This window comes from Pelobates fuscus, chromosome 3 (genome assembly GCF_036172605.1).
Source record: "Pelobates fuscus isolate aPelFus1 chromosome 3, aPelFus1.pri, whole genome shotgun sequence".
Lineage (NCBI taxonomy): Eukaryota > Metazoa > Chordata > Amphibia > Anura > Pelobatidae > Pelobates > Pelobates fuscus.
The window spans coordinates 81,129,433-81,149,263 of record NC_086319.1 but is presented as its reverse complement, the minus strand read 5'-3'; the positions used below and the strand labels follow the sequence as shown (position 1 = coordinate 81,149,263).

The window sequence follows — 19,831 nt, the reverse complement described above, 5'->3', positions numbered from 1 at the left end:
CGAAAGGCACGGACCCGTTCTGTCATGGCTTGGACATCTTCTTTGACCACCGCAATGTAGGATTCCAGCAGCTTTCTGATGACTTGCAGGAAGTTTTGAATGTCATGCTTGGTGGCTAGTTCAGGATCCCATTTGTTGTTACAGACTGCTGGTTGTTACAGACTGCTGTCCACCATTGATTTTCTTGATCTCACTCTGACAGGTTTTCAGGGGAGAGTTCTAACTAGGACCTTCCAAAAGAGTGTTGACGTCAATGGATATCTCCATGCTGATAGTGGCCACCATCCCACTTGGATCCGAAATATCCCTTCTGGCCAATTTTACAGGTTAAGACGCAATTGTTCCTCCCTTATGGACTATGAGAGAGAGTCACTCGTTTTATGCCGTCGCTTCATAGAAAAAGCGTATCCTGCTGAACAGATCAGACGGGCTTATTTGAGGGCAGGGGCACTAAAAAGAGAGGACCTTGTCCCTCCGTCAGGCCGTTTAAATAATAGGGTAGGGCCACTTGATCAGGAGTCACACTTGATTAGGGTGTCGCACAGTAACAATCACAAACTTATCCTTAACCTTTTGGATGAATATAACTGTCCACAAAAGAGGAGAGCTAAATACAATATCAGTACTAAGGATGTGGGAGTAGGGATTTCTCCTGTCTTTACTACGGTTTTCAACAAATGTTATGATGACATTATTAGTGTCGTTTATAAATACTGGCCTATCCTTAGAAAGGACCCTTTACTTTGTTTTAGTATTCCAGAACTCCCGAAGATTACCTTTAGGAGAGCCCCAAACCTTAAAAATATATTAGCCCCCTCTAAACTAAGGGACAATGTGGAGGGGCCAGCTACCAGTAAGAATGGTGTCAACAATTTGCGTTGCGGGCGGAGCAGATGTCTGACCTGTGAGTTTATTTGCCATAATACGTCCACCTTTAAATCATATAGGGGAGAAGAAACTTTTGTGGTTAACCATAGGATTACATGCAGTACCCCCTTTGTTGTATACCTTTTGATTTGTCCATGTAATCAGCATTATGTGGGACAGACCACCAGACCCCTGAAATCTAGATTTAGAGAGCATAGACTGGCCATATTGAACAAAGATAGGAGATCTTCGGTTGCTCGACATTTTGAGTTGTTTCATAATAGTGACCCGGCATCTATTAAAGTGATGGGAATAGAGTTTATACCTCCCACTAGGGATCTTGCTATTAGGAAAAGGCACCTTATCAGGGCTGAGTCCTTATGGATTTTTAGGTTAGACTCTCTCACACCCAATGGCCTAAACGAGGAGATAGAACTTTTTTAGTTTGAGGTCTCTTTTCTATATCTAGTTGGTCCACTTAAGAAATATATATAGCTGTATTACTGAGATGTAACAATAATATAGGGGGCATCTGCACTGCACTCTCCTTGTATGTAGATGGCTTTTTTTCCTCTGACCTAGATTTTTGCTGGCTAATAGAATTTATTATAAATTTCTTTTATATTATATGTATAGTTTTAATGGAGTTTTATATGTTAATATTAAACCAGATTGTGTGGAACTAATTCGCTAAATTTTTGTTTATACGCTAATATTAAATCAGATTGTGTGGAACTTATCTGTTAAACTTTTTACCTGTGTGTTAAACTGTCAGTTTATTGTATATAACATCAGCACATGTTCTATGTTTAACAGGTTTCACTGATGTAGCTTGATTACTGATAATTACTGATAATTATTCACTCCGGGGTTTACCTGCTGGTTTTATCCTGAGCAGGTATTTAAACCCTGGGCGGTGATCTATGCACAAGTACTGATCTTGATAAAGTCCCACAGTTTGGGACGAAACGCGTCGATCTGTGGGCTGCTGGCTGTTCCTTTCTTTCCATTTCCCCTGGGTTTGACGTCCTGTCTTCATCTTTGGCTGAATACCGCGGTCTTTTTTGAAAATACCGACCGCGGTTTCTATCTGCTGGTTGCTGTCTGGGCGGTTGCTGTATCACTCTGCACCTACTTTGTTCATCTTCCTGGCTTCACCTCCACTGTGGTCTTTTTTGAAGATCCCGACCGCAGTGTGAGAGAGTTGGAGTTCCCAGAACGAGGGTTTATTTGGTTGCTCTTTGATCCGCCGACATCACCTTTATTCTGCCTACCCAGGGAGGACTTCCGGACATTTACTGGTTTTTCATTTTATTTTATTTCACTTAGTATTTTTGTTTCTAGTCTTTTGTCTTTTATTTATACATATTTCATTTATTTTTCTTCTGGTTAAATCTACCTCAGGTGGGGGCCCACACCGAGGACAGATATATATTTTTCCTACTTATTATTATTATTGTGTTTATTGGTATATAATTTTTTTGTTTATTTGTATCCACCCTACCTTCACTTAGTGATCGGACCTCTATATATTCTTTATATTGAGGTTATTCCATCTTTTCGGCCATTCAGTGTAGTTAGTTTGTGGATACATTTGGTGTCATTTATTTTTTGTTATTCTGTTTTATGATACTTTTGTATTTAATTGTCCGGTTAAGGTATAACAGTGGTGATCGGAATTAGTCCTCTGCTTATTTATTTTTTACCTAATTAATAAATGTTTTTTGATAATTCTTATATCATCTATCTAGTTTTATATTCTTAAGCGCACACACCCTATTTTCCATTTCTGAGTATATAACTCATCAAGTCGCTAGAGTGGGTGTGTAGCTGCTACTCTTCTTTTTTATTCATTTATTTATTAATTTGTGGTGTTATCACTGCATGTACCGTTTTCTATAAGTTTTTTTACAGACTGCTGGTACCTTCGTTTCGGCGGCCCTGCAGGGCTGGCTTGTCCATAAGGCGGCTCAGGCAGCCGCCTTAAGGCGCCAGGGCAGGGGGGCACAAAAATCTGAATCTCCTGCCTCTGGCTGGGGACTCAGATTTTTCAAATTACCTTACTCTCCCTGCAGCCAGTGGAGTCGGACGGCGTCTCTTGATGATGTCAGGGGGAGGGGGCATGACTTCCACTGCCCTTCTCCCAGGACCGCTGGGGAGTCTGGGAGAAGAGCAGAGGAAGTCACGCCACTCCTCCTGACATCATCAGGAGAGACCAGCCGACTTCACTGACTGCAGACAGACTCCAGATCCTGTCCCACCCCTCCCTTGCCCAAGGTATGCCTCTGGGAGGCGGGAGTACACTTTCTTTTATTTTTTTTTTTAAACCCACTTCCTCAGCCCCTGTCCCCTTCCTCAGACCCTTTTTTTAATGGGGGGGGGGGGAAAACAACAAAATGTATCTTTGCCTGTGTAGCCAAAAATCCTTGCCCTGCGGCCCTGTACAGAGTTGGAGCCTCCGGCTCAGCAGTGCCAGGTGCGGGGGAGGTTGCTAGGCCCTCTGCGGCTTCCATTTTATGTTGTGGCTGACGTTGCAGAAGTGCACCGATGTCCTTGGTGTCGGGTGCAGTACTTGCTGCAGGGCTCTGGCAAGGCATCCCATACTTGCTCCAGCTGTCGGAAGGGTTGAGGATTCAGGGTCGGCTGGCGAGTACAGGTGTCCCTCGAGGTACTGGCCTCCGTCGAGGAGAGACTTGAGTCTGGATAAGGCGGGTAAGTGGTAGGTCATAGGTAGGACATGTGCTTGTCCATGGGGTATGAAAAAAGGGCATCAGGCTGTGGAGCGTGACAGCAGGGTGAGATGCCAATGTGTCTCACCGATGATCATCTCAGAAAAACACGTTTTTTGTTGCAAAAATGGGTGAGATATGCAGGAGCTCTGAGATATGGCGCCTGCTCAGTACACGAGTTGGCTGCACCCCCTCAATATGTCTCCGTTTTGACTTCATTAAACAAGGCCAAACCATCTCTATGTAGTATTTTCCGTTCCAAATGTTTTTCCGATAGTGCTGGTCGACACCAAGGCAGAGCTACCAGCATGGCAACCTTCCCTGGCCACACGCCTCGCCCCACTGATCTCTGGAGCTTGGGGAATACCTGATATTACCACAGGCAGCTGTTCCCATGAGGATCCATCCGTGGATGCGAATCTGCCTCAATCCGTGGACTGCTTCAGGTAACTGATCTTTCCTATTCTCAGGCAACCATTGCAGGCCATCTAACCCTTTTTTTCCCTACAGTGGTCAAAGATCACATAATTCCCATGGGTTCTACAAACTGTGTGAGGGTTTCAGGTCAACTGTGCTATAGCCACTACAGGCCATACCTTCCACTCTGTTGTGGATGAACAGAGAGGATACGTACATACTCAAAAGTGCAATAGAAATGTCACCTTTTTCCCCAAGCTTCAGCAGTAGATTTTTTCATCCAGAAAAAAAAGGGCAAATTTCACCCAGTTATCTATCACAGGAACCTAAATCAGTTCATCAATTATCATCATTTCAAGGTGAAGGGCATCCATCTTTTACACAACTTGCTCTGTGAGGGAAATTGGTTGTACTGCCTTGAAGGGTTCCTACCTCACAGTACATGTTGCACAAGAGTTTTGTTGTTAAGTTCAATTTTATTGGTGAGACAAGCTTTGGCAATTTAACTGCCTCCCTTTTGGTCTCTGTTCAGCTCCCTTGTGTTTCACCAAACTGATGAAGCTAGTCATGGCATTGCTGCATTCACAAGGAGTTAGATCCAATATTTATTTGGATGACATCCTGCTTATGGCCCAAGATCCAGACACTCTTTGCCTTCATACTACAATGACTTTGTCACTTCTTCAGAACCTGGGCTTTGCAATAAACTTTGAGAAGTCATCTCTTGTTACTCCCCAAATTGTCCTTTTTCTCAGTTTCCCCATCGATTCGATTCTGGCAGTCCTACAACTTCCAACCACCAATATAAAAGCTGTCAAGAAGGATGTATACAGAGGTTACTCTCCTCCCCTCACATACACCTTTGGAATTTGGCAAGCATGATTGGCCATCTCTCTGCATCTATCCATGTTTTATTCCCTGGTCCGTTGCATTATCAAGCGCATTACCTTCACCAGTCCGATTTGTATGATCAGCTTATCTACCGAACGGACCAGGTATGTCTGGGGCTGAACTGGTGACTACACAAGATGGAATCATGGAACAGGAGGTAGATCTTTGGATTCCAACCAGACTTTATTTTGAAGTCCGATGCCAGTTTACTGGGCTGAGGTGTGAACTCACTACAGGCGGTTTATGTCTCCATCCAAATGAGCCCTACATATTAACTGTCTAGAATTGATTGTCGGCTCTTTTGGATCCGCAGTTTTGCCAAGGACACCTACAACTGTTCACTGGTCCTGCGGATGTACAACATATCAGCTGTACGCTACATAAATCACAAGGGTTAATCCAATTCCAAGTTGCTTTCAGACATCACAAAATAACTTTGTTTGAACAGGAATCTCTAGCTCCAAGCAGAGTGCGTTCCTCGTTCAGAGAATTTCATCGTAGACTGGTTTTCCCATCACTGGAAAGACGCGAGCAATTGGCAACTAGACCCTTGTGTTTTATACCGTTTACATATTCTCCATGGCCCTCTCACGCTGGACCTTTTTGTTTCTAGCTTGAACCATCAGACAGATGCATTCTTCGACTGGCTCCCAGATCTACTCAATACCACAGTCGATACATTCCTACAAACATGGCTGATGATAATTTAATGTGCTCTCCACCACATCAAGAATAAAGGAGTCAGGATAATCCTCATAGCCCCACTATGGCGAGCCCAACCGTGGTACCCCACTCTCCTACAGTTATCCAAATATTATCATCTTCTTTTACCCCTATCTGCATATCTTCTCCTAGATCCTATTGGGAATTATCATTACCTTGCTCTTCATGCTCACCTTTGTCTTGTGGCCTGGACCATTTTAGGGGATCCTGGAATGTCTCAGGACTTTAGCTGAAGTAAGCTGGAGGCTTACTCTGGGAATACCAGACGATCCTATTACTCTACTTTGTTAGCTGGTGTGTGGTAAGGGATATTGATGCCTTTTATTCTTCTTTAATTACCATTGTGAACTTCTTATCGTCTCTTTTCAATCAAGGTAAGTCTTACAGGACTATCAACTTTTTCTGCTCAGCTATTTCTGCTGCGCACTTCCCAATTGAAAAATTATTGGTTTGCAAAAACCCTTCTATATGCAGCCGTATTCAACTGCCTTATCAGTGGGTAAATCCCTTGCGGACATTTTGTCTTCAGGCAATTGATCGAGAGAATCCACTTTCCGTATGTTTTATTTCAGACCATCAAGCTTTTTTGTATCCACTAGGTTTCTTCGGGTCATTTGCTCCTCTCATGGGTTTATGGCTTCCTACTATGTTTGCAATGATTTCTATTGTTTATCTGTTAATTCATATGTTTTGATAGCACTAGTTCCAGTATTTATATTTGTTCATGAGTGTATTCTACAACTGTGTGCATGGGATTTATGTCCTGGTCCACAACACTATACTTTCACAATGTTTCTCTTTGTTTCTAGTGTGAAGATTCTTATCAACTGTTAAAGTTCTTCCTGGTACATCTCTCCTTGGTTTCTCTTTAAAGTTTTCTTGATTACACTGTTGACTATCTGTTGGGATCGGCTGCATCAAGAATGAGGAGTCAGGAGGAGTCAGACAGCTCTCTAATAATCCTGATATGTACTATGATTGGTTGATTTTTGTTTACATTTTTAACTGTTTCTTTGCTGCTGGGAGATTCAGTAAAGAAAGTTAAAGTAAATATTCGCCTGTTGTCTTTAATAACGTTTTAATTATTTGGTCACTAAAGCTAGAATAATCCCTAATTGTTATCCCTACTGTAATTATGTAAGATAGTTGGACCTTGATGTCAAAAGTTGTATCATACATCTGATTCACCTTTCTTTTTTTCCCCCACAGTTGTTTGATCATATTGCCGAATGCCTCTTAGACTTCCAAGAAACAGAAAATTTGAGTGGAAAGAAGGTTGTAAGCTTCATATTTTCCTTTCCCTGTGAACAGACTGATCTGAAAATGGTACAAATAGGTGCTTTATTGTGTTATGGTTTCTTGACACAGATAATGTGATAATGTTCACAAATCCTTATGTTTTGAATGTCCACAGGCAAAGCTCACCCAATGGACTAAAGGGATTGAAGCTAGTGATTGTGTAGGACAGAATGTGGTGGATCTATTACAACAAGCCATTAACAAGAAAGAGGTGGGTACCCAACTGCTGTAAAATTATTTGTAACACCATTAGGAAAGCTTTAGGAGAGTGAGATTTTCTGGCTTGAACAGCAGTCCTTCTCAGTGGTGGAAAACCCATTCTGGGCTGACAGAGGCAAACACATGTGGACCATTTTTGTACCAGAAGGCTCGGTGCTAAATGTTTTGGTTTTTATGTATCTCTTGTTCCGGAAATGATATGTTTGTTTCATGGATTTTATTTTATAATCCTATTTGAAAAAGATAATCGACTGAATGTCCACCATTGCACCATTATCTCATTAGATAAAAAGTTTCACACTTCAGTTTTGCTAATTACTTTTATGCAACATTGCATTGTTGTAACATTCTACTAATAGGCCAATTGATTGTGTTAAAATATGCTCTCTTTCAGGACCTTTCTCTAGATGTGATTGCCTTGGCTAATGACACCACTGGAACCATGATGTCATGCTGTTCCCATGACCCTAGCTGTGAAATAGGGATGATTGCAGGTATGAAGTTACAGATTGAAGGTTCTGGGTGCCCAATGCAAGCTCTGATTATAATCCTCTTTAATTGTAGATTATACCATTTTTCTTTTTTTTTTTAATTCTTTATTTATGAATGATATGCAATAAACAATGACAGTAATGGTATAGCGTCTTACTTTCACATAAAGTATCCAATCAACATAATGGTAAGGCAATTGAACGATGATATAAAACATGGAGTACCAATAGGGTGCATCGCATCAATCATTACATATGAAGTTTGCAAGTTATCAGTCACAATTTTTGGTGGTAATTATCCCCCTAGACATAGGGGAGAGAAAGAAAAGTAAAGAGAATAGAAAGAAAGTAAGAAAGTATAGAGTGAGAAGAGGGGACAAGGGGGTGTACGGGTTCAAGGTCCATCTTTTTATGTGAGCCACAGGTAGGTGGGCGGGGCAAGGAGGTGGACAGAGGTCAGTAGGAAACGAGTGTCGGCAGACACCAGGATCCTCCCCGTGTTTGAAACAGTTCACATCATTTATCATCATTAATTTCCAAAAGCAAAAAATGGGTCACAAGAGTATTCTGAGAACAGACAGCAACTAAAATAACATGCCCTTCAGTGGGTCCCCGCTCAGAACTCAAGCTGGTTTTAGCTCATCTTGTGCCATTACAGAGAGAACATATCTGAAGCATATCAGACTGGTCCCACCCATACGGGCAGTCCAGATCCGAAATGCCAGCAAGTTCTCTCTGCACGAGAGACACTCTTTCTAAAAGGACTGTTTTCTCATGGTTCCCAGACCTTATGAAATGCTTTAGTGGCCCCTCCCAGCCTAGCCATCAGGTGTATTTCTCTGACCCTGTTTATCACCTCTGTAATGTTTGGGATACCCTGTTTTAACCAGGCAAAAGCTACAGCCCTTCGTGCAGCCAGGGTTATTTTGTGAATATGTTTTTGTTCGTTCCTGGTCCACCCTTCAGTAGATCTATTTAACAGATATATCCAAGTGTCTGGGGTTCTTGAGAACACTTGGATTAACAAATCATTAATTAAATTCCAGAATCGTATCATTAATGGGCACTCCCACAACATATGTATGTACGTCCTTTTCATCCCGCACCCCTTCAACACACATCCGTGGAGGATATTTTCATTCTATATAGTTTTAAAGGAGTTGTATACCAGTGGAACATAATTTTAAAGGATTGCTCCTGAAGGGTTACACAGATAGAGGTGGTGGCATTAGCTTCCCATATCTCCTGCCATTCAATGCCCTCCAGTTCCTCACCTACATCTTGTTCCCATTGGTTAGTGTATGTTAGTCTACCCCATTCCCCGGTCTCCGAGCAGAGGTGGGCGTTATCAGGCCTTTAGGCATAATTTCAGTAATGCATAAACGTTCGAAGAATGTCATCGCTTTAAGTGGCGCTTCTTTGATGTGGGATTGTTTAGCATATCTAAAAAAAAGTAGGATATTTAGATATCTGTAGATATAAAATAAAAAAAGCCTCCTTTGTTTAAGGTCATCAAAAGTAATGACCTCCGTGCCCTGGAATAGGTGGCATATCTGTTGGAGGCCTGCCTGCTCTAGATTTTGGAAATCCCTAGCTGTCATACCTGGGATAAATGCCCTGCTGCGGAGGTAAGGCATGAGGGGAGAAGGGGTTGACGCTAACCATACCTTTGCATGGATGAATACCATAGAATTGAGTATTGTCGGGCAAGTAACTCTAATCATGGGTCTATGTTCTTTGGGTATCCACATGATGAGTTGAGGTAAGTCTGCTCCCAACATAAGGGATTCTAAGTCCACCCATTTCCTCTCATCTGGGGGAGAGTGCCACATCGCTACTTGTGTTAATTGAGCGGCTAAAAAATAGAAATATAGGTTAGGTAAACCAATCCGCCTCGCGTTTTTGGTCGGTAAAAGATATTTCTTAAAATCCTTTGCCGTTTATGTTGCCAAATAAAAGCCCCGATTGCTTGTTGTAAGGGTAATGGTTGTGCCCTAGTGAGATGTATAGGTAGCGTCTGGAACAAATAGAGGATTCTAGGCAGGACATTCCTTTTGACTGAATGAATCCGTCCTATCCACGATATGGTCCAGAGACCATGTAGACTTCAGGTACTCAGGTACTGAACAGGATTAATGTTATGGTGCTCTCCTGTTTTCAAAAGATATCTCACTATACCTCTTATAACCAAGTAATTTATTGTCCCCACTATACTTTACCTTTTTCAGCCACATAAACCACATCTCAAGTCTACGTGGCAATGAGAGGGTTAACCGGCATTTCTGTTAGCCCCTCCCATTGACCAATCAGATGGTTGGGCGCCTGATTTAAACCAAACTTACGAGGATATTCCTAACCCCTTGAAAAGCCGCTCACTGGCGAAACGCGCGCCGGGGCTTTCTGACGTGTATCTTCATTCTCTGTTCGTTGGCATGCTGTGCCTTTAGTTTAGCTAGTCCAGATATTTGAAGCACTAGTTAGAATATTAGAATTTTCGTGGGTCTGTCTGCTCATGTCTACGCCTAGGTCCGGTGCTGGGTGATTTATAACCGCGGACCAGCACATATTAGATAGTCAGACGCTACGATTTAGCTAACTTTGCCTCTTTCAGGATTGTTTATTCAGTCTAGGGATTTCTAGCTGAGCCACTTGCCCTCTCGACAAATTTTAGATTTGAGCTATAGCAGGGATTATTTCGCTATATTAGTTACACGTTCCACTTGTAGTCCAGGTTTATTTAGGACTATTGGTTTATTTAGGACTATTGGCTACTTTTTCCCTTGTGTAGCACTCACTTTATCTCTACATTTTTCTCCTGTTGATCGCTGCTATTGTAACAGTTTTGTTGTTACTTTCTAGATGTAGCTCCACTCTTGCCATTTATTTATTTTTTTCTATGAGCTTTCTCTCGCTCACTATAAGATACATTGTATTATAGATGATAGAGATACATTGTATTATTGATGCAGGATTATTTACCTAGTTAATCCCTCCATAGGAGATTTCTCGTTGGAGATAACATTTAAGAGTGCATAGGGATTAGTATTACCCTTTATCTAGGGTTTTCCTTCCTTTTTTTTCTCCTTACATTTGTTTGTCTGTTTAGAGCCAGATAGACAGCTCTTTTTATATCAATAGTTATTAAAAGTTATATTTTAAATATTTGCTGTGGTCACTGGACAGTCCAGTTTCTCCCTTTCTTGTATCCACGATATGGGTTTATCAGCCCACTTTTCCATATCCCTTATCAGTAGTTTTATCATGGGCACGTAATTATGATTGTATAGTTTCTCTGGGTCCGCTGTTAGTTGGATCCCCAGGTACTTAAGTGAGTGTTGTTCTATGCGTATGTTATATGTATCCCGTATTAGTGCCGTGCCTGCCGCAGACATTCCTATAGGGAGAGCACTAGATTTTGACATGTTTGCCTTGTATTCTGAGATTGCCCCATAGTCACGGAGGACATCCGTAAAGCCACCATAGGGTCCACTGGGTTCGTGCGTCAAAAGCACATCATCCGCGTATGCCAACACTAGGAAGTGCTTGGGTGTAGCCTTAGCGCCTGAAGGAGGGGTTCTAGCGAGAGCACGAATAGAAGGGGGGATAGGGACTTCCCTTTCTAGTGCCATTATAAAGCCTGAAAGGGCAGAAGGGGGCCCCCGAAATTTGTACTTGTGCTCGTACGTTACTATACATAGCCTGTATGTCAGGGTGATTTATGTCTCCGGGAAGCCCAAGTGGGACAGCAAGGTAAATAGGTAAGGCCACTTGACCCTATCAAAAGCCTTTTCAGCATCGATGGAAATGACCAATGTAGGGGAATGGGTGGCCACCTGCCTCCATATAAGATTTATGTTTCTATGTGTATTTTCAAACAGCTGTCTGCCTGGTATAAAGCCTACTTGATCGGCATCAATCAGGGCCGTTAAGAATGGGTTAAGTCTATCTGCTTGAATCTCTGTAAGGATCTTCATACCGTGGTTTATGAGCAAAATGGGTCTATAGTTTTCGGGGAGTAATGGATCTTTGTCTGGCTTCGGTAGTAGAACTATGGTAGCTAAAGACATATCATGGTCCGGCGTGCCCCCTTCTCTGAGTCTGTTAAACAACGTTACTAAATGAGATATGAGTTCTTCTCAGAAAATCTTATAATAACTCCCATCTTACCCATCTGGTCCAGGAGCCTTATTCCCTTTCAGTCCAGAAGTGGCCACAGGTGTAATTTCAGAAGCTAGCTTGGCTATCGCCTCTTGTGGCAATTTGGGAAATCCTAGGTCAGTCAAAAAGCTGCGCGTTAAGTTCTCTTCCTCGTCTCTCTGATTCTCAGAGTTCGGGGAATGGTTACAAAGTGATTTATAAAATTTATAAAAATTCTGTAAACAGCCGAATAGAAAAAAACATATGAATAGGTTTACACTCCTAGCAGTCAAACTGGAACAGCATACAATAAATCCCCCCAAGAATGAGACAAGGCTCCGTTTTGAGGGTCAAGCAGGAACAGACAGAGCTGTGGGTTTATTGTTCTTATATGCACATTAGTACCACCCACAGGGTTTTGGAAACCAACCAATAAACAGGTACAATACACTCAGACACTCCTACACAAAATCCTCCCCTCTGCCTGTAATACAATTACCTTACACAATGGGTAATGTAATTATCACAGACAGAGAAATACAGTTTTTCCACATTATTCATTTTCAAAATCAGCATACTCCAAATACAAAGATACGTCAAAATCATACAAATTGGTCCAGTGGTTCAAAAGATAGATTGTAGTCCTTTGTGACCAAATGAGCATGGCTTTTCTGCCCAAAACCAGTTCCACAGAGTCGTCTATCCTGGAGATAATTGGGAAGTAATCCAATTATCTGCAAGGACAGAGGCAAAACTCCATTGAACACATGGCAGCAAAATACAATAAAATACATAAAAATATATAACTGTGCAGCCATTGCATAAAACAGGTACATTCAACATATCCCCAGATAGCTCAGATCTGATCACACATTATTACTGAATGGCGCTCAGATCACACACATACAGTTCAATTGCCATGGAGCCAAAGTCTTTCCCATAGTCTTTTATTATACGAATGGGCTCCATGGCATAGCTATCTGGGGTATCACCGCACAAACAGGGCAAGCACCAAATGACCCAGCTTTCGTGTCTTTGCAGGGGAAAATCAAGCATTTTCACATGGGGCCATAGTCTAAAGGCAGCAGGCGGGCAACCAGGCTCCTCCAATGCAATGTGGCGAGATTGGTCTAGTCACAAATAGTACATATTATTCCTCTCAATGGGAGGTTTGTAATAGTGCATTAGCTCACGCAGTCAGCCTATTACCTGGCTAATCCTATCTCATACTGCATAGCTATTAGATTTCTAAGTCAACATATATATCAGACATGCTCCCTTCCTGCCATTTCTCACAGTAAGTCTCCATCCCCAGCACTGTCTACCTCCATCCTACCACTAACTGAATGGGACTTGGAGAAGTGTCCCCATGCAGGGCCAATAACGTACGAATCAGGGAGGAAGCGGGATGTCACCTGGCATGATACTAAACTACATACTAACTCTGACAGCTATTAGCTTTCTGCCTGAGCTGTTGCCAGGCTTTAAGCATGTATAGGCACAGCTGAAACTAATTACATTCAACGCAATGGTTCTTTCATGTTGTTTTCATGAATTAAACAAATGAATGCTCAAAGTGACATTATACAAACTATCACATAGAACAGGTTTATGACATGTGTTAGTTGCTCGCATTGTGAAAAATTAGAGAGTCGGGATTGGCTAAGAGGTTTCAGCCGCTTTATTGGGTGAGAACTGCTCACTGCAAAAGTTGTGAATTTGGAAGGATTTGCAGCAAACACTATGAGACATAGTTTAACTTTTTTCTTTCATTTATTAATTTACTTTTTTTTTCCCCTACTATTATCTGTCCACTACTACATTAAAAGTAGGAGTAATAATCAGCCTGCAGTGTCCTTTTATAATTAAATATTTTTCCCCTTGATCACAGGAGAAGGAACCAATGCTTGCTACATGGAAAACAGGGATAACATTGAGACGGTGAAAGGGAATGAAGGACAGATGTGCGTGAATATGGAGTGGGGTGCTTTCGGTGATAATGGTTCCTTGGATGATATCTTTACTCCCTATGATTCAGAAGTGGACCGTCTTTCCATTAATCCAGGAAAACAAAGGTTAGTACTGTTAAAGGAGAAGCATCACTTTGAGACAACTGTCTCAGCTTTAGCTTTGAATGAGAATGTTGCCTCTCTCCAAGGTGAAAAAAGCAGGTAAGCAGTGGCGTACACATGACCCATGGGGCCCCGGTGCGAAAATTGATCCGTGGGCCCCCCCCCTCGCGCTTACTCTGCGCGGGCCGGGGCAGCAACACATGGCGGCGGGCACCTGGTCGCAGGGGTTGCAGGGCTGCGACCGCGGTATGTATGCCAGTGCATGCAGATGCACACACACTTAAAGGACCACTACAGACACCCAGATCACATCAGCTCAATGAAGTGGTCTGGGTGTCAGGTCCCTCTAGTTTTAACCCTGCAGCTGAAAGCATAGCAGTTTCAGAGAAACTGTTATGTTTCACTGAGGGTTAATCCAGCCTCTAGTGGCTGTCTCACTGACAGCCGCTAGAGGCGCTTCCGCCATTTTAAGACACTGAACGTCCATAGGAAAGCATTGAGTAATGCTTTCCTATGGGCGGTTTGAATGCGTGCGCGGCTCTTGCCGTGCATGCGCATTTGGAGCTGAGAGGTGGAGAGATCCCCAGCGCCATGGGAGTCCCGCGCTGGAGAAAGGTGAGTGCTGAAGACACACACACACACTCTCACGAACAAATGCATACACACTAGCTAAAAGACACACACAATTACTGACAGAGACACACTCAGCGGAAGACATACATACACAAAACATACACTCTCACTGACAAACACACACTCACTAACAGACATCAAACAGACTCACTAACACACACACACAAACACACTCAGTAATAGACACACACAGTAACACACTCACTGACACTCACTAGCAGACACACACACTCTAACACAAACACCAACACTCACACTAACACACACACACACACTAACACTCACACACACACTAACACACACACTAACACTCACTCACACACACACTAACACTCACACACACACACACACACACACACACAAACTAACACTCACACACACACAAACTAACACTCACACACACACTAACAAACACTCACACACACACTCACACACACACACTAACACACACACTCACACACACACTCACACACACACACTTACACACTAACACTCACACACTCACTCACTCACACACACTAACACTCACACACACTAACACACACACACACACACTTTTTTTTTTTAAATTTAATCCCCCCAGCCTCCCTACCTTTTGGAGTGCTGAGGGGATTCCCTGGGGTCCAGTGGTGCTGCTGGGCTCCTAGGCGGGCAGTCAGGCTGGTGCGCGAGGGAGCACTCTCCCCTGAGTGCTTCCTCTTCAGCTCCCTCGCGCGCCGCGTAGGGATGCCGGCGCCGGAAGATGACATCATCTTCCGGCTCCGGTATCAGTGCGGTGCGCGAGGGAGCTGAAGAGGAAGCACTCAGGGGAGAGTGCTCCCTCGCGCACCGGACAGCCTGCCTGCCTGCCGGGTGTAAGCAGGGCCAGCCTCTGGGGGCCCGGAGGTGGCCGGCTCCTGGGCCCCCCAGGAGAAGAGGCTGGCCCAGTGCGTACATACCGGGTCGCAGGGGCGGCCGGGCCCCCTGGTGGGCCAGGCCCGGTCGCAGCCGCGACCCCTGCGACCCTGGTATGTACGCCACTGCAGGTAAGTACAGATTTTTTCATGTATAGCTGCCCTTGAGTGGTGGGTGGGGGCCATAAGGATAATGGAGGGGGGGACCTACTGTCCTTCCCCCCCAGCCTCCCACCCATGGGCGGCGGGTGGGGGCCATAAAGATATTGAGGGGGGACCTACTGTCCTCCCTCCCAACCCCCACCCCTGGCCGGCGGGTGAGGGCCATAAAGATAGTGAGGGGGGGACATACTGTCCTTCCCCTAGCCCCCACCCCTGCACGGTGAGTGAGGGCCATAAATTACTGTCCTCCCCTCTCCGGCCCCCACCCTTTAGCGGTTGGTGGGGGGCCATAAAGATAATGAGGGACGTCAAATGGTAAGTTAAATTTTTCTTACAGGTTAGTTATTTTATTCCCCCCTCACTATTTTTTTAGGGTGAGGGGGGTAGGTAGTCACCTTTGATGGGGGGGATTTGTCAGTAGGTCCCCCCCCAGTTTATTTATGGCCCCCACACGCCACCCAGGGGTGGGGGCCGGGGGGAGGACAGTAGGTCCCCCCCATTGTAATTTATGGCCCCCACCTGCCGCCCAGGGGTGGGGGCAGGTGGGGGGCGGACAGTAGGTCCCCCCATTGTAATTTATGGCCCCCACCCACCGCGCAGGGGTAGGGGCTGGGGGGGTAGGACAGTACGTCCCCCCATTGTAATTTATGGCCCCCACCCACTACCCAGGGGTGGGGGCCAGGGGGAGAACAGTAAGTCTCCCCTTCTCTTTATCTTTATGACCCCCACCCGCCGCCCAGGGGTGTGGGCCGGGGGGGACACTGGGTCCCCCCCCTCATTATCTTTATGGCTAAAAAAGGGGGGACCCTTTTTTAATTTTTTTTATTTTTTTTTAACAGTGAGCAGCTAGTGGCTGCTCACTGTTTACTAGAGATGCCCTTACTCGCGGTATAGCGAGTAGGGGCATAATTTACTAATACTAAGTAATCTTTACTTAGTATTAGTAAATTTGGCTGAAAGACCAATTTAGGTCTTCCAGCCTTTTGGTAGATAACTCCCTAGATAACTCCCTACTGTGGGAATTAGGGAGTTATCTACCAAGCGGCGGCAAGAGAAGTGCCGAAGTATCGAAGTGCCAAAGTGTCGATGTGCCGAAGTTGCCGAATTGCTGAGGTGCCGAATTGCCGAGGTCCCGAAGTTCCGAAGTTGCCGAAGTGCCGAATTGGCGAAGTGCCGAATTTACAAAGTCCCGAATTTCGGAATGCTGAACCGAACCGAAAACGTTTCCCATGCACATGCCTAATCATTACCTTCAGGCTTTTTGCTGTAAACACTGTCTTTTCAGAGAAAATGCAGTGTTTACATTACAGCCTAGTAATAACTTCACTGGCCACTCCTCAGATGGCTGTTAGAGGTGCTTTCTAAAAAAAACAACAAAAACAAAACTACAAACATGTATTCCTGATCCAATAGTGTTAAAACTATTGGGTCAGGAATACATGTTTGTGTTCCTGACCCTATATTGTTCCTATAACTATGGTAAGAAGATTTGTTTTTGTTTTGTTTTTTTGCAGTTATTCATTAGGATTTGATTGTCCAGTCTTTGAAGGTGATTCTTCTATGACCACTTTCAGGATGCAGTAAAAATTTTATTGCTTTACAGGTATGAAAAGATGATTGGAGGCATGTATCTCGGAGAAATTGTGCGTCAAGCTCTCATTTCCATAAATAAGGAAGTCCCATTCAATCAGGATAAACAAAGCAACATCCTGCAGAACGAAAACCTCCTGTCACTTGAAGATCTCTGTGATATTGAAACGTAAGTGGAACAGTAGGGGTTGTTAACAGTGCAGTACACGTGTATATCTTATCTGCAAATGTATTGTTCTGTAACAAAACCACAAAAAAAAAATCAACTTTATTTCCTGGCAATAGTATGCTGCTGCATTGTGCATGGAAAAAAAAATGGCTCAGTTGAATCCATTTGTCAGAAAAAGAAAGTTGTGTTGGTTGAGTTGGGACTCGTCGATGTGTTATTTTGGTTTGGGGGAATTTTGTCCATGTTATTGTTTCAGGAAAATTTATTTAGATGCAGAGCCAATCCAGGGTGGGCACATAGCGCCAAGACGCTCTGTAGATAGAGATGCATCAGAAGGGTGTGCAGCGCTAGGCCCTGCCTCCTCACATTAATTATCGCCCCTCTTGTCCATCTCCGTCCTTCACAACGTACAACAAAGCTAGAAGGCAAAGGTTACAATCTGGCAAGCTATTCAAGGACAACTTGGACAACAGGATCAGCTCTGTTCAGATGAACCAAAAATCACAGTTTAGTGGCAGCCCCAAAGCACCAATCATCATTTTACCCATCAATCAAGTCTTTTTTTTGCCACCATTGATGTAAGTTTGCATCACAAAACAAAGGAAACTGATATTCCATTGACTATTTTGTTTGTTTTCTGATTTGTCCAAATAGCGTTCTGAAGTCACATACAGTTGTGCTCAAAAGTTTGCATACCCTTGGAGAATTGGTATGTATAATTTGTAAAGAAAACATGAGCGAGCAGGCAAAACACATTTATTTTATTTCTTATGGAATTCATATTCAACTGAAGGTTATAACAGAATGGCACAATCATAAAACAAAACCTGGCAACAAAGAAAAAATGAAATGAACCCTGTACAAAAGTCTGCATACCCTTAGTTCTTAATACTGTGCATTGCCCTCTTTAGCATCAATGACAGTGTGCAGTCTTTTGTAATAGTTGTCTATGAGGCATCTAAATCATGCAGGTTGTATAGCTGCCCATTTGTCTTGGCAAAATGCCTCCAGGCCATGCAAAGTCTTTGGTCCTCTTGCATGAACCGCACGTTTGATCTCTACCCACAGTGGCTCGATGATATTAAGGTCAGGAGACTGTGATGGCCACTTCAGAAGCTTCACCTTTTTCTGCTGTAACCACTGGAGGGTCAACTTGACCTTGTGCTTAGGGTCAATGTCAGTCTAGGTATTACCTTCTTCATTATTTCTGCAAGTATCTTTGAAAATAGCTTAATATCTATATTTATGAGAGAAATTGGCCGATAATTGCTAACAAAATTAGGGTCCTTGCCCGGCTTGAAAATTGGTATTATATTTGTCTGAAGCATTTCTCTAAGGAATTGCATCTGCTCACTGATTCCATTAAACAATTTGTGGAGAATCGGTGAGATCAGAGAATCAAATTGCTTATAAAACATTGCTGTATATCCATCTGGGCCCGGGGCTTTTCCGGATTTCACATTTTTTAAATTCCTTGATATCTCCTCCAATGTTATGGGAGCATTCAGCTCTGTAAGAGTTATACTATCTAAAATTGGTACGTTTTTTTGTTTTTTTTTAAAGATTCTATCGCAGCTGTTCATGGTAAAGTAGGGACTGGTAAATTATACAATGATTTGTATTATTCTCCGAAGGCATTACTTATTGATTCTGGGGATAAATATACCTTGTTACTCTCTACTATTTTCCTGATTGAAGTTAAAACGTTCTTAAATTTTAGCTTATTTGAAAATGGTTTACCCACTCAATTGTCAATTGCCAATCCGTGGTACCAGTGCTGATTAAGTTTCAACATTGCGTTTGATGTATTGAGTTCTAGTCTATTTTTTATCTCCTTTTTGAGATCTCTTATTTGGGTTGTTCTATATGTTGGTGTATTCTGTTTAATTTCGTTTTCAAGCTGAGCCAGAGAGATATACAAGCCTTTTGGAGGTTTACCCATATTTCTCTTATATCAAATCCCCATTTTAATTAAAACTCCTCTTATATAACATTTGAATGCACAACATAGAGTATGTACCTTGACTTCATCATTATCATTCAATTTAATAAATTCCATAATCTGGCTCAACAGAAATCTATAGATCTCTTCTGATTTCAGCATATTTTCATTTAATCTCCACAAAGATCTATTGTCTAACTTGTATTCCTCCCTAATCTCCAGGGTTATTGGAGTGTGATCTGACCAAGAGATAACTTCTATCTTAGATTTTTCAAACTGACTTATATTAGGAGAATCTGTAATAAAAAGATCTATTCTCGAATAAACTTAATGAACCTCGGAGAAGAAAGAGAAATCTCTATCTTTAGGGTGATGAACCCTCTAAATATCAAACAATTCATACTCATACATTAATTCCTGAAAGGCTCTACATTTCCCCTTCTCATTTCGTGAATACCTATCTGTAACTTTTTTACATGTTTTATCCAATATTTTATCTGGCACCACATTCATATCTCCTGCTTAGAGATGTCGCGAACATAAAAATTTCCGTTCGCGAACGGCGAACGCGAACTTCGCAAATGTTCGCGAACGGGC

At 43.0% G+C, this 19,831-nt stretch overlaps 1 protein-coding gene across 1 annotated transcript in view; it reads left to right on the top strand.

The window, feature by feature from the left end:
• LOC134601635 (hexokinase-2-like) overlaps nt 1–19,831 on the top strand; it is a 78,622-nt gene that overhangs the window by 14,176 nt on the left and 44,615 nt on the right. The window contains exons 4-8 of the mRNA XM_063446153.1: nt 6,837–6,953; nt 7,042–7,137; nt 7,540–7,639; nt 13,665–13,848; nt 17,137–17,292. Of these exons, the coding sequence (XP_063302223.1) occupies nt 6,837–6,953; nt 7,042–7,137; nt 7,540–7,639; nt 13,665–13,848; nt 17,137–17,292 (653 nt within the window). The remainder of the gene's footprint in view (nt 1–6,836; nt 6,954–7,041; nt 7,138–7,539; nt 7,640–13,664; nt 13,849–17,136; nt 17,293–19,831) is intronic.